This window comes from Coregonus clupeaformis, unplaced genomic scaffold, assembly GCF_020615455.1.
Source record: "Coregonus clupeaformis isolate EN_2021a unplaced genomic scaffold, ASM2061545v1 scaf0200, whole genome shotgun sequence".
Classification (NCBI taxonomy): domain Eukaryota; kingdom Metazoa; phylum Chordata; class Actinopteri; order Salmoniformes; family Salmonidae; genus Coregonus; species Coregonus clupeaformis.
This window is the reverse complement of record NW_025533655.1, coordinates 168,596-196,044: the sequence shown is the minus strand read 5'-3', so window position 1 is coordinate 196,044 and position 27,449 is coordinate 168,596. Positions and strand designations below refer to the sequence as shown.

The 27,449-nt window shown below is 47.5% G+C and overlaps 1 protein-coding gene across 1 annotated transcript in view; it reads right to left on the bottom strand.

The window, feature by feature from the left end:
• LOC123484114 (uncharacterized protein C2orf16-like) overlaps window positions 1-17,825 on the bottom strand; it is a 71,927-nt gene extending 54,102 nt beyond the window's left edge. Inside the window, exons 1-3 of the mRNA XM_045214127.1 lie at window positions 17,785-17,825; window positions 17,631-17,681; window positions 9,575-10,988 (exon numbers count right to left, since the gene is read on the bottom strand). Coding sequence (XP_045070062.1) covers window positions 9,575-10,988; window positions 17,631-17,681; window positions 17,785-17,825 — 1,506 coding nt within the window. The remainder of the gene's footprint in view (window positions 1-9,574; window positions 10,989-17,630; window positions 17,682-17,784) is intronic.
• Between the last annotated feature and the right edge of the window lie 9,624 nt (window positions 17,826-27,449).

The following is a 27,449-nucleotide window of genomic DNA, read 5'->3' as shown; positions in this document are numbered from 1 at the left end:
CAAAATTGGCTGAAAACTGATCCCTAGTCTCCTAGGGACCTCTAATGACGGCAGGACACAGCACCGGTGATCCATAGCATATCTCCCTGCGGTGATCCATAGCATATCTCCCTGCTCCCTGAGGTGATCCATAGCATATCTCCCTGCTCCCTGCGGTGATCCATAGCATATCTCCCTGCGGTGATCCATAGCATATCTCCCTGCGGTGATCCATAGCATATCTCCCTGCTCCCTGAGGTGATCCATAGCATATCTCCCTGCTCCCTGAGGTGATCCATAGCATATCTCCCTGCGGTGATCCATAGCATATCTCCCTGCGGTGATCCATAGCATATCTCCCTGCGGTGATCCATAGCATATCTCCCTGCTCCCTGAGGTGATCCATAGCATATCTCCCTGCTCCCTGAGGTGATCCATAGCATATCTCCCTGCGGTGATCCATAGCATATCTCCCTGCTCCCTGCGGTGATCCATAGCATATCTCCCTGCGGTGATCCATAGCATATCTCCCTGCGGTGATCCATAGCATATCTCCCTGCTCCCTGAGGTGATCCATAGCATATCTCCCTGCTCCCTGAGGTGATCCATAGCATATCTCCCTGCGGTGATCCATAGCATATCTCCCTGCTCCCTGCGGTGATCCATAGCATATCTCCCTGCGGTGATCCATAGCATATCTCCCTGCGGTGATCCATAGCATATCTCCCTGCGGTGATCCATAGCATATCTCCCTGCGGTGATCCATAGCATATCTCCCTGCGGTGATCCATAGCATATCTCCCTGCGGTGATCCATAGCATATCTCCCTGCGGTGATCCATAGCATATCTCCCTGCTCCCTGCGGTGATCCATAGCATATCTCCCTGCGGTGATCCATAGCATATCTCCCTGAGGTGATCCATAGCATATCTCCCTGCTCCCTGAGGTGATCCATAGCATATCTCCCTGCTCCCTGAGGTGATCCATAGCATATCTCCCTGAGGTGATCCATAGCATATCTCCCTGCTCCCTGAGGTGATCCATAGCATATCTCCCTGCTCCCTGAGGTGATCCATAGCATATCTCCCTGCGGTGATCCATAGCATATCTCCCTGCTCCCTGAGGTGATCCATAGCATATCTCCCTGCTCCCTGAGGTGATCCATAGCATATCTCCCTGCGGTGATCCATAGCATATCTCCCTGCTCCCTGAGGTGATCCATAGCATATCTCCCTGCTCCCTGAGGTGATCCATAGCATATCTCCCTGCTCCCTGAGGTGATCCATAGCATATCTCCCTGCGGTGATCCATAGCATATCTCCCTGCTCCCTGAGGTGATCCATAGCATATCTCCCTGCTCCCTGAGGTGATCCATAGCATATCTCCCTGCGGTGATCCATAGCATATCTCCCTGCTCCCTGAGGTGATCCATAGCATATCTCCCTGCGGTGATCCATAGCATATCTCCCTGAGGTGATCCATAGCATATCTCCCTGCGGTGATCCATAGCATATCTCCCTGCTCCCTGAGGTGATCCATAGCATATCTCCCTGCTCCCTGAGGTGTGATGACTGAGGAGCCTGGGGGTGGAGCCTGGGGGAGGAGCCTGGGGGTGGATGATTCTACCATAGAAATAGACATGGGCCTCATGGGCTCTGGACAAAACTAGTGCACTCTATAGGGAATAGGGTGCCATTCTCTGGTCTAAACTAGTGCACTATATAGGGAATAGGGTGCCATTCTCTGGTCTAAAGTAGTGCACTATATAGGGAATAGGGTGCCATTCTCTGGTCTAAAGTAGTGCACTATATAGGGAATAGGGTGCCATTCTCTGGTCTAAACTAGTGCACTATATTGGGAATAGGGTGCCATTCTCTGGTCTAAAGTAGTGCACTATATAGGGAATAGGGTGCCATTCTCTGGTCTAAACTAGTGCACTATATAGGGAATAGGGTGCCATTTCAGATGCTGTTTTCTACCCCGTTAGCTGCAGCGCAATATCTCCTGGTATGTAGCTGTTGGGTCTGGTCTGCAGCGCGATATCTCCTGGTAATAACTAACTGCTAAAAAAACTAAATAATTTCACTTCAAATGTACTCCTTGATTAAGACAATCATGTTGTGGCCAGTGATAGAAAGTTCCATCGTAAAATCATGTTATGCCTACTGAAAACAATTCACTAATGATGTTCTTCCTTTGTGGGGCGGTATGATCGTTCAAACCTGGCGGTCTATAGTCTAAACAGAGGACAGACCAGACTACCTCTGAACCAACAGATACCATGGTAACGCACGGTGTGCATGTGACAGGTAGGAGCAGGAGAAGACAGCCAATCAGAGCTTCAAAATGACCCGGAGATAGAAAGATGCATTGAAAACATTATCGCTGCAATAACAAGAACCAGAAGAGTTCCAGCCCTTTACAACACCGCAACAAATCACTGATTACTTCTAAAAGTCATCATGACTAGAGATTGCAGAATTGGATATCAGTACTCCTCCAGTCCCTCTCTGGGGTGTTAGTATGAGAAGATACAGCTGAAGTCGGAAGTTAACATACACCTTAGCCAAATACATTTAAACTCAGTTTTTCACAATTCCTGACATATAATCCTAGTAAAAATTCCCTGTCTTAGGTCAGTTAGGATCACCACTTTATTTTAAGAATGTGAAATGTCAGAATAATAGTAGAGAGAATTATTTCTTTCAGCTTTTATTTCTTTCATCACATTCCCAGTGGGTCAGAAGTTTAGATACAGTCAATTATTTGGTAGCATTGCCTTTAAAATGTTTAACTTGGGTCAAACAATTTCGGGTAGCCTTCCACAAGCTCCCCACAATAAGTTGGGTGAATTTTGGCCCATTCCTCCTGACAGAGCTGGTCTGTTGGAAAAATTACTTGTGTCATGCACAAAGAAGATGTCCTAACCGACTTGCCAAAACTATAGTTTGTTAACAATACATTTGTGGAGTGGTTGAAAAAAAAAAGAGTTTTATATTGACTCCAACCTAAGTGTATGTAAACTTCAGACTTCAACTGTATCAGGACACCTCCAGTCCCTCCCTGGGGTAGATATTTGGTGTCTCACTCTGTGACGTCTTCAGCTGACCATCTACTGTATGGCTCCTTCCTGTAGCTCGTCTGGCTACTCAGGGTCCCACCTATCACATATTACACCACTCTGTCAGGAAGGTTTCTATTGAAGAGGATAGGAGACACCAGTCGTGTAGACTGGATGGGCCTCAGCTTGGCAATGCGTGCCGGATTCTGCATGCACTCCTACGTCTGCCCTCTTTCAATCTCATTCCTTCTCTCTTCCCCTCGCTCTTCCTCCATCTCTCTCCCATCCGGTCTCTCCCTCTCTCTCTCTCTCTCTCTCTCTCTCTCTCTCTCCTCTCTCTCTCTCTCTCTCTCTCTCTCTCTCTCTCTCTCTCTCTCTCCCCTCTCTCTCTCTCTCCCTCTCCCTCTCTCTCTCCCTCTCTCTCCCCTCTCTCCCTCTCTCTCTCCCTCTCTCTCTCCCTCTCTCTCTCCCTCTCTCTCTCTCTCTCTCTCTCTCTCTCCCTCTCTCTCTCCTCTCTCTCTCCCTCTCTCTCTCCCTCTCTCTCTCCTCTCTCTCTCTCTCTCTCTCTCCCTCTCTCTCTCTCTCTCTCTCTCTCTCTCTCTCTCTCTCTCTCTCTCCCTCCCTCTTACTTGCGGCAGACCGGCTGTCACGATTCTCCTCCCACTCACCAGCACCCCCTCCTGGATCCCGCGCTCCAGGCTGCTGTCAGTTCTCCTACTCTCCATGTGGTCCACTGGATATAATGTACAGTACGGAGCGGTGTGAGTTAAGAACCACTCCAGCCATGATTGAAATTGGCAACGAAAGCATCAAAAAATGCGAGTGTCGGCATGATTCACGACAGAGAAAGACGTTCTCTTTTCTTCAGTTATTACCTTCAGTTCTCCAGACAGGGAGGTTACAGAGAAAACATTCTAACAAAAACCCGGCACAATTACAAGACAACCTTTCTAAAACCAACGGCTCATGTTCTGAGAACAGAACATCCATCTCCAGTAGAGGAAAGGAGACAGGGATACGTGTTCCTCAGCTCATCAGATACAGTAAGAGAACGCTTCTGGAAACTCACTTGGCTCAGAGTCACAGGCTGCACTCCAAACAGCATACTGTGAAGATCCTTGTGTTCATTCGAGGCCTGGACCCTCATGGTCCTAGCCAAGCTTCAGGCCATGGACCCTCATGGACCTAGCCAAGCTTCAGGCCACAGACCCTCATGGTCCTAGCCAAGCTTCAGGCCACGGACCCTCATGGTCCTAGCCAAGCTTCAGGCCACGGACCCTCATGGTCCTAGCCAAGCTTCAGGCCACGGACCCTCATGGTCCTAGCCAAGCTTCAGGCCACGGACCCTCATGGTCCTAGCCAAGCTTCAGGCCACGGACCCTCATGGTCCTAGCCAAGCTTCAGGCCACGGACCCTCATGGTCCTAGCCAAGCTTCAAGCCTGGACCCTCATGGTCCTAGCCAAGCTTCAGGCCACGGACCCTTTTGGTCCTAGCCAAGCACATGTGAAGCCACAGCCTGTTGTGCAGCCACTACATCTTCTGTCTATACATCAATCAAAGTCCTGTCTTTTTGGTATTATGGTCTAGTCTAGGGATGGGACAACTTCTGGGCTCGAGGGCCACATTTGGATTTCGAATTAAAAACTTTATTTTTCACAAAATCCCTGGCATCCGGCCTGCCAGCCGATTGAAATGCGGCCTGCAGGCGTAGTTTTCCCACCCCTGGTCTGTTCCAGAACAGTGAACTCAAAGCACTCACCAGACAGCAGCTATCATACTGTATATGGAGAGATGGGGAGATGGAATCTGATGGCTTTAAGCCTTTGACCTCGGCTCTCTGCAGCATTTTAAGAGTCTTTAAATGCTGCGGTGTGTGTGCGCGTGGGAGAGGCTGCAGTCTCAGGGCAAAGGCCTGACCAGGCTTCACAGGCCTCCTAGTCTCAGGGCAAAGGCCTGACCAGGCTTCACAGGCCTCCTAGTCTCAGGGCAAAGGCCTGACCAGGCTTCACAGGCCTCCTAGTCTCAGGGCAAAGGCCTGACCAGGCTTCACAGGCCTCCTAGTCTCAGGGCAAAGGCCTGACCAGGCTTCACAGGCCTCCTAGTCTCAGGGCAAAGGCCTGACCAGGCTTCACAGGCCTCCTAGTCTCAGGGCAAAGGCCTGACCAGGCTTCACAGGCCTCCTAGTCTCAGGGCAAAGGCCTGACCAGGCTTCACAGGCCTCCTAGTCTCAGGGCAAAGGCCTGACCAGGCTTCACAGGCCTCCTAGTCTCAGGGCAAAGGCCTGACCAGGCTTCACAGGCCTCCTAGTCTCAGGGCAAAGGCCTGACCAGGCTTCACAGGCCTCCTAGTGATGCTAAGCAGCTGTTGTATGGGATGTCACCAAGAGGCCGGCAGAAACAAAGCCCGCGTCCCAAATAGCACCCTATTCCCTATATAGTGCACTAGATTTGACTGGAGCCAGTAGAGCACTGTGTAGGGAATAGGGTGGCAGTTGGGATACAGCTACAGAACCCTCCCAGCCACTATCATTTCATCTATTTACTCCTTCCCACTGTGGCTTTACTGGGGGGAACATTAGGGTTTGTTCCGTCCGTCCGGTAGCATCACATCAGGGTTTCTGTCTGCTCTCCCAACCTGCCACCTGCCTGCTCTCCCAACCTGCCACCTGTCTGCTCTCCCAACCTGCCACCTGCCTGCTCTCCCAACCTGCCACCTGCCTGCTCTCCCAACCTGCCACCTGTCTGCTCTCCCAACCTGCCACCTGCCTGCTCTCCCAACCTGCCACCTGCCTGCTCTCCCAACCTGCCACCTGTCTGCTCTCCCAACCTGCCACCTGCCTGCTCTCCCAACCTGCCACCTGCCTGCTGTCCCAACCTGCCACCTGCCACCTGCCTGCTCTCCCAACCTGCCACTTGCCACCTGCCTGCTCTCCCAACCTGCCACCTGCCTGCTCTCCCAACCTGCCACCTGCCTGCTCTCCCAACCTGCCACCTGCCTGCTCTCCCAACCTGTCTGCTCTCCCAACCTGCCACCTGCCTGCTCTCCCAACCTGTCTGCTCTCCCAACCTCCCAACCTGCCTACTCTCCCAACCTGCCACCTGCCTGCTCTCCCAACGTGTTACTGATCATTACTGTACACACTGCACACATCATGACAGGCATGGATGTTTTCATTATCCTGTTCATAGGTTGCGCCGCCGTCACTCAGTTGCGTCTTGCCATTGTTATGAACGTTCTCAAGCCGCCCTCTGCCGGCGCCGCCATAGTGGTGCCCTAACGTGGCGATAAGACCAGTAATTCTGGACGGAGGTAACTACTGTTTAGTCTAAATTACACTATAGTGCCTGGAAATACCATGACATTGCTAAAGTAGTCAAATATTTACTGTAATAGGAAACAACTTTCCCAGCATTATCATGTCGTCAAATTCACTTTAGACAGATGGCAATGTAATTAGCTAGCAAAGTTTGTCAAAAATAGCTAGAAATACTAACGTTAGCTAGCTAAAAATCGGGTGGTCTCCCTTCAATCTTAGCTAGCTAGCTAACGTTACAGTGCATTCGGAAAGTATTCAGACACCTTTACTTTTTCCACATTTTGTTACATTACAGCCGTATTCTAAAATTGATTAAATCGTTTTTTTTCCCATCAATCTACACACGATACCCCATAATGACGAAGCAAAAACAGGTTTTTAGAATTTTTTTCCAAATGTATTACAATTAAAAAACGGAAATATCACATTTACATAAGTATTCAGACCCTTTATCAGTACTTTGTTGAAGCGCCTTTGGCAGCGATTACAGCCTAGAGTCTTATTGGGTATGACACTACAAGCTTGGCACACCTGTATTTAGGGAGTTTCTCCCATTCTTCTCTGCAGATCCTCTCAAGCTCTGTCAGGTTGGATGGGGAGCGTCGCTGCACAGCTATTTTCAGGTCTCTCCAGAGATGATAGATTGGGTTCAAGTCCGGGCTCTGGCTGGGCCACTCAAGGACATTCAGAGACTTGTCCCGAAGCCACTCCTGTGTTGTCTTGGCTGTGTGCTTAGGGTCGTTGTCCTGTTGGAAGGTGAACCTCGCCCCAGTCTGAGGTCCTGAGTGCTCTGGAACAGGTTTTCATCAAGGATCTCTCTGTACTTTGCTCCGTTCATTTTTCCCCCGATCCTGACTAGTCTCCCAGTTCCTGCCGCTGAAAAACATCCCCACAGCATGATGCTGCCACCACCATGCTTCACCGTAGGGATGCTGCCAGGTTTACTCCAGACGTGACGCTTGGCATTCAGGCCAAAGAGTTCAATCTTGGTTTCCTCAGACCAGAGAATCCTGTTTCTCATGGTCTGAGAGTCTTCAGGTGCCTTTTTTGGCATACTCCAAGCGGGCTGTCATGTGCCTTTTACCGTCTGGCCACTCTACCATAAAAGGCCTGATTGGTGACATCAAAATGACGACAAAAGGTTTTCCTATTCATCATTTGCCTCCTTTTGAATGTCATTGTATTTCCAAGCCACTGTAATACACTTGATGAAATCTTTCATCAGCACTCATTGACGATGCATTGAGTAGAATGCTCAGTCGGGCATCAGTCCAAAACAATATTGTGACGAAACATTCATCCCATGAATAGTTGAACTACTGGATGATTATATTCAGGCGTGAAGTACGCTGTAATATTTGCGGCATACTTTTCCTGATACTTCACACATAACCTAAGTACCATTTCTATTCTGCTTGTCCTTCTGACCTATCAACTCTTCTTTTTAAATCGGTACTCAGCCCTTTAACTAAAGACTAGTCTACAGAGCCTGAGAAGGAACCTCTGAAAGCCCAGTGTGATCATTGCCACAGCAGGACTAGCCTATATGCTTATTACACAAACAATAACACAAGGAGAAGTTCATAACCGCACGCATGGATGGAACTCCGGTGGATGGAACTCTGTCTGGTGGCTGTTGCTAAGCAGCGAGAGCTCTGTGGCTAATAGAGAATGTCAGAGCGAAGTGAAAGCTTCAGAAAGTTCTGGATGCATGTGCTGCTACCGCTAGATCCTATAGGAGCAGTGGTCACCAACTGGTCCATCGCCATCGACTGGTAAAGCCTTGCGATCCTATTTTTTATTTTATTCCTCCTCTCTGGCTGTCGGCGGTAGGTGCACCTGATTCAGCTGCCCTGCGCGCCGGGTAGGCCAACTGTTCCCATTTTATGTGTCTGAAGGTACAAACTACGCCTTCCTGGCGGGCCCGGAGAGCAGATCAAGTGCTGGCCAATCGGATGGCTCAGATTACCGTGTCTGCAGTAACGTAGCAGTGAAAAAAAAAAAAAAGCTACAGCAAATTTGAAACTGTGAGATTTCAAAACGTTTTTAAAACCATGACTAGAGAGAGACTGTCAACGAATACAGCTTCTGTTTTTACGAGTGAGTTCATGTTTAAAGTTCTTACTCAGCGCTGTCAACACTGTCTTCAACACTTTTATAAGCCATAAAATGTACTTTCTTCCTTCTTCCTCTCGGCGGTAATGAATGAGGAGGAAAGTGGATCGATAGGCTTCCATTGTTATTAGCAGCCTGGGGCTTTTTTTAATATCAAGGAATTTCACTTTCTCTGAATTTGTGCATGAGGCAGAAATAATGCGGTGTGACTCGGGTTTCACCGTCAGCTGGAGGAAGGTGTCCCTATTTGGTCGGAGTCACTGGAGGAAAGGGAGAGCGGAGGGCTGGTGAGAGGCGGAGGAAAGGGAGAGCGGAGGGCTGATGAGAGGCCGACCCTCAGCCTGATGCTCTCTCCCCCCGCTGAGGCTGACCATCGGATGCAGGCACCATCAGCCCAGTAAAATATCAAATCAAAACAAAACAAAAATGCTACAAAATGATCTGCCCCAGATCCTTGTTCCACCAGTAACTAGACTAGCTTTAATCTGCCCCAGATCCTTGTTACACTATGCGGTGCTTTGATGTCAGCCAGTGTCCCGGTCTCTCACACTGTTCTGCTAAGAGGTCCAGTCTAGAGCTGGTTATAGCTCAGGACAACAGGCTGATGGGTGACCTAAATGATGAAGTCTAGAGCTGGTTATAGCCCAGGACAACAGGCTGATGGGTAACCTAAATGATGAAGTCTAGAGCTGGTTATAGCTCAGGACAACAGGCTGATGGGTAACCTAAATGATGAAGTCTAGAGCTGGTTATAGCCCAGGACAACAGGCTGATGGGTAACCTAAATGATGAAGTCTAGAGCTGGTTATAGCTCAGGACAACAGGCTGATGGCTTTGAATAGCACAGTGGAATACAATGTCCAGCATATACACAATAATAACAAACAGCTTCAGAATATATTTCTAAAAGCAAAGTACTAGAGGCTCAGAGGAGAGATAACCACCAACCTGTGGGTTTGGCTAACAGAGGAGAGATAACCACCAACCTGTGGGTTTGGCTAACAGAGGAGAGATAACCACCAACCTGTGGGTTTGGCTAACAGAGGAGAGATAACCACCAACCTGTGGGTTTGGCTAACAGATCTGTGTGTCTGTTCCTTACCTGGTGGAACCCTGGGATACCTTCAGGACAGGAGGATCTGCTGCTCTGGGACTGCAGGTGAGCTGTGTCTTCTCTGGGACTGCAGGTGAGCTGTGTCTTCTCTGGGACTGCAGGTGAGCTGTGACTTCTCTGGGACTGCAGGTGAGCTGTGTCTTCTCTGGGACTGCAGGTGAGCTGTGACTTCTCTGGGACTGCAGGTGAGCTGTGTCTTCTCTGGGACTGCAGGTGAGCTGTGACTTCTCTGGGACTGCAGGTGAGCTGTGACTTCTCTGGGACTGCAGGTGAGCTGTGACTTCTCTGGGACTGCAGGTGAGCTGTGTCTTCTCTGGGACTGCAGGTGAGCTGTGTCTTCTCTGGGACTGCAGGTGAGCTGTGTCTTCTCTGGGACTGCAGGTGAGCTGTGACTTCTCTGGGACTGCAGGTGAGCTGTGACTTCTCTGGGACTGCAGGTGAGCTGTGACTTCTCTGGGACTGCAGGTGAGCTGTGTCTTCTCTGGGACTGCAGGTGAGCTGTGACTTCTCTGGGACTGCAGGTGAGCTGTGACTTCTCTGGGACTGCAGGTGAGCTGTGACTTCTCTGGGACTGCAGGTGAGCTGTGTCTTCTCTGGGACTGCAGGTGAGCTGTGTCTTCTCTGGGACTGCAGGTGAGCTGTGTCTTCTCTGGGACTGCAGGTGAGCTGTGACTTCTCTGGGACTGCAGGTGAGCTGTGACTTCTCTGGGACTGCAGGTGAGCTGTGACTTCTCTGGGACTGCAGGTGAGCTGTGTCTTCTCTGGGACTGCAGGTGAGCTGTGTCTTCTCTGGGACTGCAGGTGAGCTGTGACTTCTCTGGGACTGCAGGTGAGCTGTGACTTCTCTGGGACTGCAGGTGAGCTGTGACTTCTCTGGGACTGCAGGTGAGCTGTGACTTCTCTGCTCTGGGTCTTCTGTCCAGGTGAGTTGTCTCTGTTCTGGGTCTTCTGTCCAGGTGAGTTGTCTATGTTCTGGGTCTTCTGTCCAGGTGAGTTGTCTCTGTTCTGGGTCTTCTGTCCAGGTGAGTTGTCTCTGTTCTGGGTCTTCTGTCCAGGTGAGTTGTGTCTTCTGTCCAGGTGAGTTGTGTCTTCTGTCCAGGTGAGTTGTGTCTTCTGTCCAGGTGAGTTGTGTCTTCTGTCCAGGTGAGTTGTCTCTGTTCTGGGTCTTCTGTCCAGGTAAGTGGTGTCTGCTCTGGGTCTTCTGTCCAGGTGAGTTGTGTCTTCTGTCCAGGTGAGTTGTCTCTGTTCTGGGTCTTCTGTCCAGGTGAGTTGTCTCTGTTCTGGGTCTTCTGTCCAGGGGAGTTGTGTCTTCTGTCCAGGTGAGTTGTCTCTGTTCTGGGTCTTCTGTCCAGGTGAGTTGTGTCTGCTCTGGGGCGGGGCTCCGTCTGTTCTGCAGGTGAGTCTGTTGGGTCAGGTAAGTGGTATCCCAGTATGTAAAATGTATGCACTCACTAACTGTAAGTCGCTCTGGATAAGAGAGTCTGCTAAATGACTAAAATGTAAATGTAAAATGTCTCCTCCCTCATCCACAAGTTAGCTCACCTGGATGTTACTGACAACAGCACCTGGTGGAGGAAGAGTCACACCTTATTCCTCAGCTGTCCTGGTTCAGAAATGACCATGGTTGGCTGAAAATGAATACAATCCATATTGGTAATACAATACGTATAGGCTACACTTTGATTGACTTCTGCCTCAGTGAGTCAGGCGATATTCTGATGTTTGATGAGGTATCTCATCTCTTGCTGATACAGTCTGATGTTGGTTCTAGCTGTGTTCTCTGATACAGTCTGATGTTGGTTCTAGCTGTAATCTCTGATACAGTATGATGTTGGTTCTAGCTGTGTTCTCTGATACAGTCTGATGTTGGTTCTAGCTGTGTTCTCTGATACAGTCTGATGTTGGTTCTAGCTGTGTTCTCTGATACAGTATGATGTTGGTTCTAGCTGTGTTCTCTGATACAGTATGATGTTGGTTCTAGCTGTAATCTCTGATACAGTATGATGTTGGTTCTAGCTGTGTTCTCTGATACAGTATGATGTTGGTTCTAGCTGTGTTCTCTGATACAGTATGATGTTGGTTCTAGCTGTGTTCTCTGATACAGTATGATGTTGGTTCTAGCTGTAATCTCTGATACAGTATGGTGTTGGTTCTAGCTGTGTTCTCTGATACAGTATGATGTTGGTTCTAGCTGTGTTCTCTGATACAGTCTGATGTTGGTTCTAGCTGTGTTCTCTGATACAGTCTGATGTTGGTTCTAGCTGTAATCTCTGATACAGTATGATGTTGGTTCTAGCTGTGTTCTCTGATACAGTATGATGTTGGTTCTAGCTGTAATCTCTGATACAGTATGATGTTGGTTCTAGCTGTGTTCTCTGATACAGTATGATGTTGGTTCTAGCTGTGTTCTCTGATACAGTATGATGTTGGTTCTAGCTGTAATCTCTGATACAGTATGATGTTGGTTCTAGCTGTGTTCTCTGATACAGTATGATGTTGGTTCTAGCTGTAATCTCTGATACAGTATGATGTTGGTTCTAGCTGTGTTCTCTGATACAGTATGATGTTGGTTCTAGCTGTGTTCTCTGATACAGTATGATGTTGGTTCTAGCTGTAATCTCTGATACAGTATGATGTTGGTTCTAGCTGTAATCTCTGATACAGTATGATGTTGGTTCTAGCTGTAATCTCTGATACAGTATGATGTTGGTTCTAGCTGTGTTCTCTGATACAGTATGATGTTGGTTCTAGCTGTGTTCTCTGATACAGTATGATGTTGGTTCTAGCTGTAATCTCTGATACAGTATGATGTTGGTTCTAGCTGTAATCTCTGATACAGTATGATGTTGGTTCTAGCTGTAATCTCTGATACAGTATGATGTTGGTTCTAGCTGTGTTCTCTGATACAGTATGATGTTGGTTCTAGCTGTGTTCTCTGATACAGTATGATGTTGGTTCTAGCTGTAATCTCTGATACAGTATGATGTTGGTTCTAGCTGTGTTCTCTGATACAGTATGATGTTGGTTCTAGCTGTAATCTCTGATACAGTATGATGTTGGTTCTAGCTGTAATCTCTGATACAGTATGATGTTGGTTCTAGCTGTAATCTCTGATACAGTATGGTGTTGGTTCTAGCTGTGTTCTCTGATACAGTATGATGTTGGTTCTAGCTGTGTTCTCTGATACAGTATGATGTTGGTTATGGCTGTGTTCTCTGATACAGTATGGTGTTGGTTCTAGCTGTGTTCTCTGATACAGTATGATGTTGGTTCTAGCTGTGTTCTCTGATACAGTATGATGTTGGTTATGGCTGTGTTCTCTGATACAGTATGATGTTGGTTCTAGCTGTGTTCTCTGATACAGTATGATGTGAGTTCTACACTATATATACACAAACGTATGTGGACACCCCTTCAAATTAGTGGATTCAGCTATTTCAGCCACACCCGTTGCTGACAGGTGTATAAAATCGAGCAAACAGCCGTGCAATCTCTATACACAAACATTGGGAGTAGAATGGCCTTACTGAAGAGCTCAGTTACTCAATGTGGCACCGTCACAGGATGCCACCTTTCCAACAAGTCAGTTTGTCAAATTTCTGCCCTGCTAGAGCTGCCACTGTCAACTGTAAGTGCTGTTATTGGGAAGTGGAAACGTCTAGGAGCAACAACGGCTTAGCTGCGAAGTGGTAGGCCACACAACTTAACAGAATGGGATCGGCGAGTGCTGAAGCGCGTAAAAATAATCTGTCCTCGGTTGCAACACTCACTACAGATTTCCAAACGTCAGCACAAGAACTGTTCGTCTGGAGCTTCATGAAAACGGGTTTCCATGGCAGAGCATCCGCACACAAGCCTAAGATCACCATGAGCAATGCCAAGTGTCGGCTGGAGTGGTATAAAGCTCGCCACCATTGGACTCTGGAGCAGTGGAAACGCATTCTCTGGAGTGATGAATCACGCGTCACCATCTGGCAGTCCGACGGACGAATCTGGGTTTGGCGGATGCCAGGACAACGCTACCTGCCCCAATGCATAGTGCCAACTGTAAAGTTTGGTGGCGGTGAGTTCTAGCTGTTCTTTGAAAAATCAATAATTACATTATTGTCTGGTTTTGTGAGAGCGACTGAGTGAGTGACTGCGTCTGAAATGGCACCCTAGTCTCTATTTAGTGCACTAGGGCCCATAGGATCCTGGTTAAAAATAGTGCACTATATAGGGGGCGGCGCACAATTGGCCCAGCGTCGTCCAGGGTAGGGGAGGGAATGGCCGGCAGGGATGTAGCTCAGTTGATAGAGCATGGCGTTTGCAATGCCACGGTTGTGGGTTCGATTCCCATGGGGGGCCAATATGAAAAAAAGAATGTATGCACTCACTAACTGTAAGTCGCTCTGGATAAGAGCGTCTGCTAAATGACTAAAATGTAAATGTAAAATGCAGTGGTATTCAAACTTTTTCAGCGGGGACCCATTTATTTTTTTAATCCACTAACCTTCAATGTATTACATTTTCATCACATCAGAATGAAAAGAAACCAATAAATACATTTACTCCATTTCTCAAAAACTTTTGTATATTGTCCCATACAATAATCTGCACTATATTTTTTGCAGTTCCCCCGCAACACCGACTTTGAATACCACTGATTTAGGGGATAGGGTGCCATTGGGTCCTGGTCTAAAGTAGTGCCCTATAAACAGTGAATAGGGTGCCATTTGAGACTTGGCCAGTGAGTGATACAGCGAGGTCCAGGTCAGCTGGGCCTGTAGGTCTGACTGTGACCTATTGACCTGGATCCCTGCCCTATTACATGACTAGTGTGTTACGTCAGGCAGACTGATGAGTCCGTTACCAATAACCCCCGTCAGGCTACGACAGGAGGACAGAGGACAGAGCAGAGAGCACCAACCAACCCCAGGAACGTCAAGAAAAGACAGGTGAGCCTATCGTGTCTTGATGCCCCATTACAAGCCCAACAGAACACACCTCTACTAGTTTAGCCGCGTGGTGACGCTGCTTAGAGGTGACAGGAGGGGTATCACTGTAGCTGACTGGTGTTGTGGAGCAGATGGCTGGTCATCTGTGTGTCTGTAATGAAATGAAACGGAGAAACAGAGATGAGGGGGGGGAGATCTGGCAGCATTCAGCAGTACCACGACACACCGAGGTGAGACCTTGGCTGCATCCCAGGTGGCACCCTATTATATATATAGTTCACTACTTTAGACCAGAGCCTGGTCAAAAGTAGTGCACTAAATAGGGAATAGCATGCTATTTGGGATGCATCCCTTTAAATGCTCCTGTTAAATAATCAACATGAACCATCCCAGTCCCTACTGTCTCCATCTGCTTGGAATTAGACAGACAACCAGGTGGGACATCACTACGGAACTGCATGGCATATTATGCATGAAGCTAGCTAGAACCAAAGAGGATCTATTTTATTGACTATAACCTTGTCCCCAGGCTAATTGTGCCCAGTGGTTGTCATCTTTGCAGACAACCCCAGTTTTACTTGAACAGGTTATCATCAAATCATGTGCATCCAACACTCTAACAGTAACCAACAACCTGCAGTGGTGGAAAAAGTCCCCTAATTGTCATACTTGAGTAAAAGTAAAAGATACCTTACTAGAAAATTACTCAAATAAAAGTTAGTCACCCAGTAAAATACTACTTGAGTAAAAGTCTTAAAGTATTTGGTTTTAAATATACTGAAGTATCAAAAGTAAAAGTATAAATAATTTCACATTCCTTATATTAAGCAAACATGTCGGCACGATTTTCTATTTATTTACAGATAGCCAGGAGCACACTCCAACATCGTTCACAAATGAAACATTTGTGTTTAGTGAATCCGCCAGATCAGAGGCATTAGGGCTGACCAGGGACGTTTTCGTGATAATTGCAGGAGTTGGACCATTTTCTTGTCCTGCTAAGCATTCAAAATGTAAGGAGTAGTTTTGTGTGTCAGGGAAAACGTATGGAGTCAAAAGTACATTATTTTCTTTAGGAATGTAGTGGAGTAAAAGTTGAATTAAAGTACAGATACACCCATAAACGATTTAGCCAAGTAGTACTTCAACGTATTTTGACTTAAGTACTTTACAGCACTGCCAACTTTGTAAGAGATATGTGAATAACTTTTCAGTCACCTGTTAGTATAATGGATATGAGGTCGGATGGCCTGAATACACTCAGTCAATGGCCTAAGAGCCTAACGTTATTTACATACTTTAATGTGGCTAGCTAGCTACAGTGCTCACACTAAACAGCCAGTCATACAACCTGTTAGCTAACCATTTCTGGTGTAACTTATCCAATTCATATTACATAATCAATAAATAAAGAGAGGCTTAGAACAATGTGTTCATTAAATGGATATAACAAGCATAGCTAGCTAACGTTAACATTCTTTAATTAGCCAGCTAGCTAGTAACGTTATGTAATAACCAGCTAGTTTTTTTTTATCAATCCTCAAAACTGTGAGTTATCATGGAAGAGAAACACAGCTACCTGTGTTTGACTGTTGCCAAATAAAATACTGTTATTGACAACGCTATTTTCTAGCTTGTTGACAAAGTTAAAATGAACTGCGTGCTAATGTTAGCTAGCCCGAAGAAAACTGATCAGACTCACCAGTTGAAATTCTGAAAACGTACGAAAGTCCCTGTAGATTGACCGCGACACGTCTTCGTCAAAGAGCCAACTGCTTAGAAAACACGTCAACAGACCACAAAGCATGTGGCTTTACAAAAGTTAGAAAACACGTCAACAGACCACAAAGCATGTGGCTTTACAAAAGTTAGAAAACACGTCAACAGACCACAAAGCATGTGGCTTTACAAAAGTTAGAAAACACGTCATGTGGCTTTACAAAAGTTAGAAAACACGTCAACAGACCACAAAGCATGTGGCTTTACAAAAGTTAGAAAACACGTCAACAGACCACAAAGCATGTGGCTTTACAAAAGTTAGAAAACACGTCAACAGACCACAAAGCATGTGGCTTTACAAAAGTTACAGTCGACTGTTGCTTCTTCTTCGATGAGGTTTAACGGCTGCACTGGAGTACAACTCCCTTTGCTTAAAAAATAAATAAATATATACATATACCCTACCATCTAACAAAAAAAAAAAAAAAAAAAAATTACAATAATAATTAAATAACACCACCCTACTCCACTATTTAAATATATTTAGTTCTCGTCATCGCCTAATTTGCATAATTTGCCATGTGCATGTAATTGCGATGGACGCTGTAGGAGAGGGGAATAATGTCGTGGGAGAGACAAAAAGGGAGTCAAAAACACCCTACATTTACATCCCGCCCTGAATGTAAGCCAGGGCGGGATCAGCTAGCGGCGGCTTCCCGCATGCGCGATTCATTTGCAGTCTGGACGCGGAGGGGTGAACATCTCCTGCTCTGACTGCAGCCTGGAGGGACTGCTGCGCGAAGACTGGGCCGCCTGTGAGTGCTTTGGGACGGGGCCCACGGCACCCGCTGCTCGCTGAGAAGAGTAAGAACGATACGTGCTTTCACGTCAGTCTCCAAAAGTCTCCAATAACACCAGAAAAAGTCGCTTGATTTGTCGCTGGTCGCTTTTTTGAAAATGTGTGGCTAGAGGGGTCTGAAAACTCGCTAAATATAGCGACAAAGTCGGTAAGTTGGCAACACTGATCACATCGGGGGTGTACTTATGCCGCTTTCAAAACAAAATCCATTGCGGCTGTAGAGGGACACAGCAGCAAATTACACAACAAGCAGCAACAATTTCAACTGGATTCCGGTGCTACGTGCAACGTAAAGGAGCTACAAAGACAAAATCAATCTGGTACCTGACACACATCTCAGCCCAGCGATACTAGACTAAAGCTGTACTCAGGAGACCTAATGAGCTCTACGGGCATCTTTGATACCTGACACACATCTCAGCCCAGCGATACTAGACTAAAGCTGTACTCAGGAGACCTAATGAGCTCTACGGGCATCTTTGATACCTGACACACATCTCAGCCCAGCGATACTAGACTAACGCTGTACTCAGGAGAGCTAATGAGCTCTACGGGCATCTTTGAGACCGAATGTGTTATTCTGGGGACACAAACACAAACTGGAGTTTGAGATCGTGAAAACCAGTCAACATCCTCTCCTCTCAGGCTCTACATGCGAAAAGCCTGGGACTGACGCAGTTCACCGTACCAAATGACCCTGCACATCGTGGAGCATGTCCAGCATGGACTCCTGTCCAAAGAACAACTACTCAGCAGAAATGACGGTGTAGTCAACAGGCCTGTTGAATCAGTGCCTGGGGAGCTACACTTTGAATTGGATGAGAGCGTCACTCCAGTCCAGTGTGCTCCTCGCAATGTGGCCCATTGCAATGAAAGTGGCTGTGAAGGCCCAGCTGGACAAGTATGAGGCCGACGGCCACATGACACCTGTGACTGAACCAACTGACTGGATCAGCAACAGAGAAGCTGAGGGTCTGTGTCGACCCAAAACATCTGAACCAAGCACTGAAACACTCCCACTATGTCATACCGACACTGGAGGATGTCCTCTACAAAACTTCCCAAGGGCCATGATTTTCACCTTGCCCGAGATGCATTCCTTCAATGCAAGCTGGACGAAGAAAGCAGCTTCATGACTACCTTCTTGACCCCCCCGTGGTCGGGAAAACGCTGGCTCAAGCTCCCGTTTGGTGCCTCGGTGGCGCCTGAGGTATGCCAACGCAAGCAGCACGAGTTACTGGCTGGGCTCAAGGGCTGTGAACCCATCGCTGACGATGTCCTGATCGTAAGGCTGCGGTGACACAGACGAAGAAGCAGAACGCAGAACCACGATGGGAAGCTCCTGGCGCTGATGGAGCGCTGCCGATCAGTTAAGCTGAGCCTTGGCCTGAAGAAGCTGCAGTTCAAGGTGAAAGATGTCTACTTCCATGGGCCCATTCTCTCGGCCGAAGGCCTGAAGCCAGACCCAGAAGAGCGATCCTCGACATGCCAAAACACGACTGATGCAAAAAAGGAGTACAGCATCTCATCGGTTTTGCAAACTATCTTGCTAAGTTCATGCCACACCTATCAGCAGTCTGTGAGCCTCTGCGCCGGTTGCTGGACCAAGACACACCATGGCACTGGGTACACAAACACGTGGCCGCAGTGCAGGAGATGAAATCTCTGGCTTCATCCATGCCAGTGTTGCGCTACTACGACGTCACGAAGCCTGTCACAATCCAGAGCGACTCCAGCCAAAGGGGACTTGGATGCTGCCTTATGCAGGAAGGCCAGCCCATTGCGTTTTGCCTCGAGAGCGCTCACCCCTTCCGAAACAAAACGTTGCACAAATTGAGAAAGAGTGCCTCAGCATCGTCTTCTCCTGCCAGCGCTTCCATCACTACTGATATGGTCGAGAGCTGGTCACCGCTGGAACTGACCACAAACCACTCATTGCCATATTCAGTAAACCTCTCCTCAACGCGCCCAAGAGGCTTCAAAGCATGCTCCTGACTCTGCAAAACTACAGCCTGAAGGTGCCTATCAGCGGCATGCCATCTGTTCTCTACAGCCTGAAGGTGCCTATCAGCGGCATGCCATCTGTTCTCTACAGCCTGGAGGTGCCTATCAGCGGCGTGCCATCTGTTCTCTACAGCCTGAAGGTGCCTATCAGCGGCGTGCCATCCGTTCTCTACAGCCTGAAGGTGCCTATCAGCGGCATGCCATCTGTTCTCTACAGCCTGAAGGTGCCTATCAGCGGCATGCCATCTGTTCTCTACAGCCTGAAGGTAACCTATCAGCGGCATGCCATCTGTTCTCTACAGCCTGAAGGTGCCTATCAGCGGCATGCCATCTGTTCTCTACAGCCTGAAGGTGCCTATCAGCGGCGTGCCATCTGTTCTCTACAGCCTGAAGGTGCCTATCAGCGGCGTGCCATCTGTTCTCTACAGCCTGAAGGTGCCTATCAGCGGCGTGCCATCTGTTCTCTACAGCCTGAAGGTGCCTATCAGCGGCGTGCCATCTGTTCTCTACAGCCTGAAGGTGCCTATCAGCGGCGTGCCATCTGTTCTCTACAGCCTGAAGGTGCCTATCAGCGGCGTGCCATCTGTTCTCTACAGCCTGAAGGTGCCTATCAGCGGCGTGCCATCTGTTCTCTACAGCCTGAAGGTGCCTATCAGCGGCGTGCCATCTGTTCTCTACAGCCTGAAGGTGCCTATCAGCGGCGTGCCATCTGTTCTCTACAGCCTGAAGGTGCCTATCAGCGGCGTGCCATCTGTTCTCTACAGCCTGAAGGTGCCTATCAGCGGCGTGCCATCTGTTCTCTACAGCCTGAAGGTGCCTATCAGCGGCGTGCCATCTGTTCTCTACAGCCTGAAGGTGCCTATCAGCGGCGTGCCATCCGTTCTCTACAGCCTGAAGGTGCCTATCAGCGGCATGCCATCTGTTCTCTACAGCCTGAAGGTGCCTATCAGCGGCGTGCCATCTGTTCTCTACAGCCTGAAGGTGCCTATCAGCGGCATGCCATCTGTTCTCTACAGCCTGAAGGTGCCTATCAGCGGCATGCCATCTGTTCTCTACAGCAGGAACAACAATATGTTTTGACTTTATGTTTTACCCCATATGGAACTCTGTGTTGTTGTTTTTATCGCACTGCTTTGCTTTATCTTGGCCAGGTCGCAGTTGTAAATACACTCCAGTCACGTTGGAGGTGACGCATGCTACCGCCAGGCACGTGAAACATTATACTGGCCAAACATGCAATCAGAAATGAAAGACTTTGTCAGCAGCTGTACCGCATGTAACGAGTACGCTCATGAACAGCAAAAAGGAAATCGTAATGTCACACGAACTGCCCACAAGGGCCTGGCAAATCGTCAGCATGGACTTATTCAGCAACAGACAAAATGACTATCTTCTCGTTGTTGATCACTACTCTAACTTTTGGGGAATTGAACTGCTCCCTGACTTGTCTGCAGAGACGGTCATAAAGCGCTGCAAGGTGCAGTTTGCAAGGCAAGGCCAGCCTGACAAGGTCATCACGAACAATGGCCCACAATTCACTGCACAGTTCAAGCGTTTCGCCTCAGAATGGGAGTGTGACCTCCTCTCCTAGACACCCAAATGGCAAGACAGAGTCAGCTGTCAAGATTGCAGAAAACCTGTTAAGCAGGGCCTTGTGTGACAGCAATGACCCCTGGAAAGCCATCTTACAGTGGAGGAACACACCCACCGATAACATGGACAGCTGCCCAGCACAACGCCTTCTGTCCAGACGTCTGAAGACGACCATCCCCGTAGCTAACAAGCTACTTGAGCTAAGTGCTTCTGGGACCGGACTGCTCCAGACCTACCAGAGCTGGAGGTGGGTGAAATGATAAGGATGAAACCGCTGCCTGGGGACACCACAGGACTTTGGAGGCTGGGCACGTGTCTACAGAGAGCTGCACCACGTTCGTACCTGGTGGATGTCGGTGGCTCCCTCTATCGTCGGAAATCAGGTGGATCTGCAGAGCAGACAAAAAAACAGAACACGCCAGACACTCACCTAGATGAGCTGGATCACAGTCCAGGCCTAAGGGCAAAGGGCAAAGGGGCGCAGAACTGAGACACGAGCCAACTGAAGGTGAGACTTCTACCCCACCAAGCTCTCCAGTTCGTGGCCCTAATCCCTGTCAGAGCACATACTCACGGGTGGGTCGGCTGTGCAAGCCACCAGACAGGCTTACTCTGTAAGCAAGGGACTGAAGTAAAATAGAAAATGTAATGTTATGACTTGACTGTTAAGAACTTCATGTTGTCCCGTTATGTTTGCACTTTCTATTGAAAAGGGTGATGTTACGGAGTCTAGTTGATAGGTAATCGACTAGCTGGGCTGTTCCCCCGGACTCCGTGTGTAGGGACTTGCACAATGCTTGAACAAGGCTATTGAACTTGACATGCGTGTCTGTCTTTATTAGTTTATCCAACATGTCATACTGAAACAACTAGCTCCGACAGGGGAAAATCGTTTCAAACGGTCATCCAACTCCTACATTCTAAGCCGGGAACTCTGGCATCTTTCTAGAGCTCCGGCCTGAAGATCACTGACGTCATAATTTGATGTCGTATTTTTCAGAGTTCCCAGTTCCCAGTTTCCCAGAAAGCACCATGAGCTATGAACATACAGAGAAGGAACTGCCAGATGCGTCGCGATAACCCGGAAGTAAAGCTGCACTGGGAGCCAAATTTGAAATTGAATACAAGGATCAGGGTGGATAAAATCGCATTTAAACACGATTTAAATGTATTTTCGGAAGGGCTGTGCTCACCATTCATTTCATACATAAACTATATACATCAGACTGTATTGGGGAGCTATTTCATAGTTTTTTCCCATTTCAATCTTATAGTAAACATATGGTTGACGTGACTATTATAGGAGGAGCAGATCATCCGATATGCCTTTAAATATTATATGAAACCTGGAATTCAAAATTTAAGAGGACCAGTGAAACACATTACATTTTAGCCATTTAGCAGACGCTCTTATCCAGAGCGACTTACAGTTAGTGAGTGCATACATTTTTCATACTGGACATCTCACATCTGTGCAGTTTGCAAGCGATGTTGTTAGGCTACATTGTATCGTTGCTTCTTCTTCTTCAGAGCACACTGGTGAGCAACGACATAATTTGACTTCACCGTTAAAAAGAAATCCACCCTGCTCCACGTATTCAAATGCGTTCCATTTCAAATGTGCCTCCCAGTGCGGCTCTCCTTCCGTGTTGTTAGCGTCTGGCAGTTCCTTCTCAGTATGTTGCTGTGTACTGAGGGGTCTCTCTGTGATTGAATGGTGTCTGCTGCCCTCTAGCGGTTGATATGATACACTACAGATTGGCCTTTTCTTTGACCAGCAGACGGTGATAAAGTGCTATACTACTTTCTCTAACTACGTTACCAAAGATTACAACATGATATGCACCAGAGGAGGCTGGTGGGAGGAGCAATAAGAGGAAGTGCCCATTGGAATGGCTGGAATGGTATTAAACACGTCAAACATATGGAAACCACATGTTTGACACCGTTACATTTATTCCATTCCAGCCATTTACATTTTACATTTTAGTCATTTAGCAGACGCTCTTATCCAGAGCGACTTACAGTTAATAAGTGCATACAATTGTTTTTAAAAATATTTTTAATAATATTTTTTTAATACTGGCCCCCCGTGGGAATCGAACCCACAACCCTGGCGTTGCAAACGCCATGCTCTACCAACTGAGCTACATCCCTGTCGGCCATTCCCTCCCTTACCCTGGACGACGCTGGACCAATTGTACACCGCCCCACGAGCCTGTCCTCCTATAGCTCCTCCCACCAGCCTCCACTGATATGCACCTGATATGCACCTACCACCGTACTCATATAGGATGACCTGGACTCCAAAAACATCCACCCAATACTGGACATCTCATCTCACAATGTGGGTCTCTGGGAATGGCCTGAAAGGATGTGGGTCTCTGGGAATGGCCTGAAAGGATGTGGGTCTCTGGGAATGGCCTGAAAGGATGTGGGTCTCTGGGAATGGCCTGAAAGGATGTGGGTCTCTGGGAATGGCCTGAAAGGATGTGGGTCTCTGGGAATGGCCTGAAAGGATGTGGGTCTCTGGGAATGGCCTGAAAGGATGTGGGTCTCTGGGAATGGCCTGAAAGGATGTGGGTCTCTGGGAATGGCCTGAAAGGATGTGGGTCTCTGGGAATGGCCTGAAAGGATGTGGGTCTCTGAAAGGAGTTTTATTAGCTGTAGGAAATGCATTGCAGCAGCATTATGAATACAGATGTGTGTTTATTTTTGAAGCAAATCCTGGACACGCAATTAATAGAAGCAGCACAGGATGCTCATGATGTGTTCTGGATTACAAATAAATAAATGCAGATCGATAATTTATTAGTGTGTGTGAGGGGGGATGGTGTTCCATTCATTTCCATTAACCCAAATTATCGCCCATACTGTAGGCTTATCTCCTAAACAACTGATGATGTGGATCATACCATTAAAACCATAGCCAGTGTTCAGGTTTTGCTAATTAAAATGTTATTTTGGCAGATCTGATGCAAAGACCACATTGTGATTGGCACATTATCAAAATAACCAGTTGGTGATTATTATAACCTAGGCCTACACATGCTAGAGCCTTGTTACTGCCAGACATTATCCCTGTTATCAGGAGAGCAGAGATACCATGCTGAGTGTGTGGGTTCGTGTCTGTGTCTGCGTGTGTGCGTGTGCATGTGTGTCTGTGTTTGTCTGTGTTGTGAGTGTGTGTCTGTGTGTGTGTCTGTGTTTGTCTGTGTTGTGAGTGTGTGTGTGTCTGAGTGTGTGTGTGTGTGTGTGTGTGTGTGTGTGTCTGAGTGTGTGTGTGTGTGTGTGTCTGAGTGTGTGTGTGTGTGTGTGTGTGTCTGTGTGTGTGTCTGTGTTTGTCTGTGTTGTGAGTGTGTGTGTGAGTGTGTGTCTGAGTGTGTGTCTGAGTGTGTGTGTGTGTGTCTGAGTGTGTGTGTGTGTGTGTGTGTCTGAGTGTGTGTGTGTCTGAGTGTGTGTGTGTGTGTGTGTGTGTGTCTGAGTGTGTGTGTGTCTGAGTGTGTGTGTGTCTGAGTGTGTGTGTGTGTGAGTGTGTGTGTGTCTGAGTGTGTGTGTGTGTGTCTGAGTGTGTGTGTGTGTCTGAGTGTGTGTCTGAGTGTGTGTCTGAGTGTGTGTCTGAGTGTGTGTCTGAGTGTGTGTCTGAGTGTGTGTGTGAGTGTGTGTCTGAGTGTGTGTCTGAGTGTGTGTCTGAGTGTGTGTGTCTGAGTGTGTGTCTGTGTGTGTGTCTGAGTGTGTGTCTGAGTGTGTGTCTGAGTGTGTGTGTCTGAGTGTGTGTGTGTGTGTGTGTGTCTGAGTGTGTGTGTGTGTGTCTGAATGTGTGTGTGTAGGAGTGTGTGTCTGAGTGTGTGTGTGTGTGTGTGTGTGTGTGTCTGAGTGTGTGTCTGAGTGTGTGTGTGTGTGTCTGAGTGTGTGTGTGTGTGTGTGTGTCTGAGTGTGTGTGTGTCTGAGTGTGTGTGTGTGTGTGTGTGTGTGTGCTGAGTGTGTGTGTGTGTGTCTGAGTGTGTGTGTGTCTGAGTGTGTGTGTGTGTGTGTGTGTGTGTCTGAGTGTGTGTGTGTGTGTCTGAGTGTGTGTGTGTAGGAGTGTGTGTCTGAGTGTGTGTGTGTGTGTCTGAGTGTGTGTCTGTGTGTGTGTCTGAGTGTGTGTGTGTGTGTGTAGGAGTGTGTCTGAGTGTGTGTCTGAGTGTGTGTGTGTGTGTCTGAGTGTGTGTGTGTGTGTCTGAGTGTGTCTGAGTGTGTGTGTGGATCAGGAAGAGAATAACATCCGTCTTAGAAAGAAAATACAGTCAATCAATCAATCAATTTTATTTTATATAGCCCTTCTTACATCAGCTAATATCTCGAAGTGCTGTACAGAAACCCAGCCTAAAACCCCAAACAGCTAGTAATGCAGGTGTAGAAGCACGGTGGCTAGGAAAAACTCCCTAGAAAGGCGAAAGCCTAGGAAGAAACCTAGAGAGGAACCAGGCTATGAGGGGTGGCCAGTCCTCTTCTGGCTGTGCCGGGTGGAGATTATAACAGAACCATGCCAAGATGTTCAAAAATGTTCATAAGTGACAAGCATGGTCAAATAATAATCAGGAATAAATCTCAGTTGGCTTTTCATAGCCGATCATTAAGAGTTGAAAACAGCAGGTCTGGGACAGGTAGGGGTTCCATAACCGCAGGCAGAACAGTTGAAACTGGAATAGCAGCAAGGCCAGGCGGACTGGGGACAGCAAGGAGTCACCACGGCCGTGTAGTCCCGACGTATGGTCCTAGGGCTCAGGTCTCTCAGTTGGCTTTTCATAGCCGATCATTAAAGAGTTGAAAACAGCAGGTCTGGGACAGGTAGGGGGTTTCGTAGCCGCAGGCAGAACAGTTGAAACTGGAATAGCAGCAAGGCCAGGCGGACTGGGGACAGCAAGGTGTCATCATGCCCGGTAGTCCTGACGTATGGTCCTAGGGCTCAGGTTCTCAGAGAGAAAGAGAGAACGAGAGAATTAGAGAGAGCATACTTAAATTCACACAGGACACTGGATAAGACAGGAGAAGTACTCCAGGTATAACCAACTAACCCCAGCCCCCCGACACATAAACTACTGCAGCATAAATACTGGAGGCTGAGACAGGAGCGGTCCGGAGACACTGTGGCCCCATCCGAAGAAACCCCCGGACAGGGCCAAACAGGAAGGATATAACCCCACCCACTCCGCCAAAGCACAGCCCCCGCACCACTAGAGGGATATCCCCAACCACCAACTTACAATCCTGAGACAAGGAGACAGAATAATATATGAAGACAGAATAATATATGAAAAGAAACAAAACAGTATTTTCATTATTTTAGTTGCATTTTGGATAAATGTAATTGCTAATTGTGTCAACATTGATTCTGTAAAATGTTTATCTTTGGAGAAGATTTGCTGGTGCTTTTTAAGCATGCAGCATTTTCAAAGGGATTCAGTTTGCGATCACAGTAATGGGTGTTTATTTTGCTGTTCATGAGCCCAAAGCAATGCAGCGAGCTGCACTCATCACCAGCACAGTCAGCAGGCACAGAACACAACAGAACACAACAGAACACAACAGAACACAACAGAACACAACAGAACACTACAGAACACAACACAACAGAACACTACACAACAGAACACAACAGAACACTACAGAACACAACACAACAGAACACTACACAACAGAACACAACAGAACACTACAGAACACAACACAACAGAACACTACACAACAGAACACAACACAACAGAACAGAACACAACAGAACACTACAGAACACAACAGAACACTACACAACAGAACAGAACACAACAGAACACAACACAACACTACAGAACACCACAGAACACTACAGAACACAACAGAACAGAACACAACAGAACAGAACAGAACACTACAGAACACAACAGAACACTACACAACACAACACAACAGAACACTACAGAACACCACAGAACACTACAGAACACAACAGAACACCACAGAACACTACACAACAGAACAGAACAGAACACTACAGAACACAACAGAACACTACACAACACAACAGAACACAACAGAACACAACAGAACACTACAGAACACAACAGAACACAACAGAACACAACACAACAGAACACTACACAACAGAACACAACACAACACAACAGAACACAACAGAACACAACAGAACACAACAGAACACTACAGAACACAACACAACAGAACACTACACAACAGAACACAACACAACAGAACACAACAGAACACTACAGAACACAACAGAACACAACACAACACTACAGAACACCACAGAACACTACACAACAGAACAGAACAGAACACTACAGAACACAACAGAACACTACACAACACAACACAACAGAACACTACAGAACACCACAGAACACTACAGAACACAACAGAACACCACAGAACACTACACAACAGAACAGAACAGAACACTACAGAACACCACAGAACACTACAGAACACAACAGAACACAACACAACAGAACAGAACACAACAGAACACTACAGAACACAACAGAACACTACACAACAGAACACAACACAACAGAACACTACAGAACACCACAGAACACTGCAGAACACAACACAACAGAACACTACAGAACACCACAGAACACTACAGAACACAACAGAACACAACACAACAGAACAGAACACAACAGAACACTACAGAACACAACAGAACACTACACAACAGAACACAACACAACAGAACACTACAGAACACCACAGAACACTACAG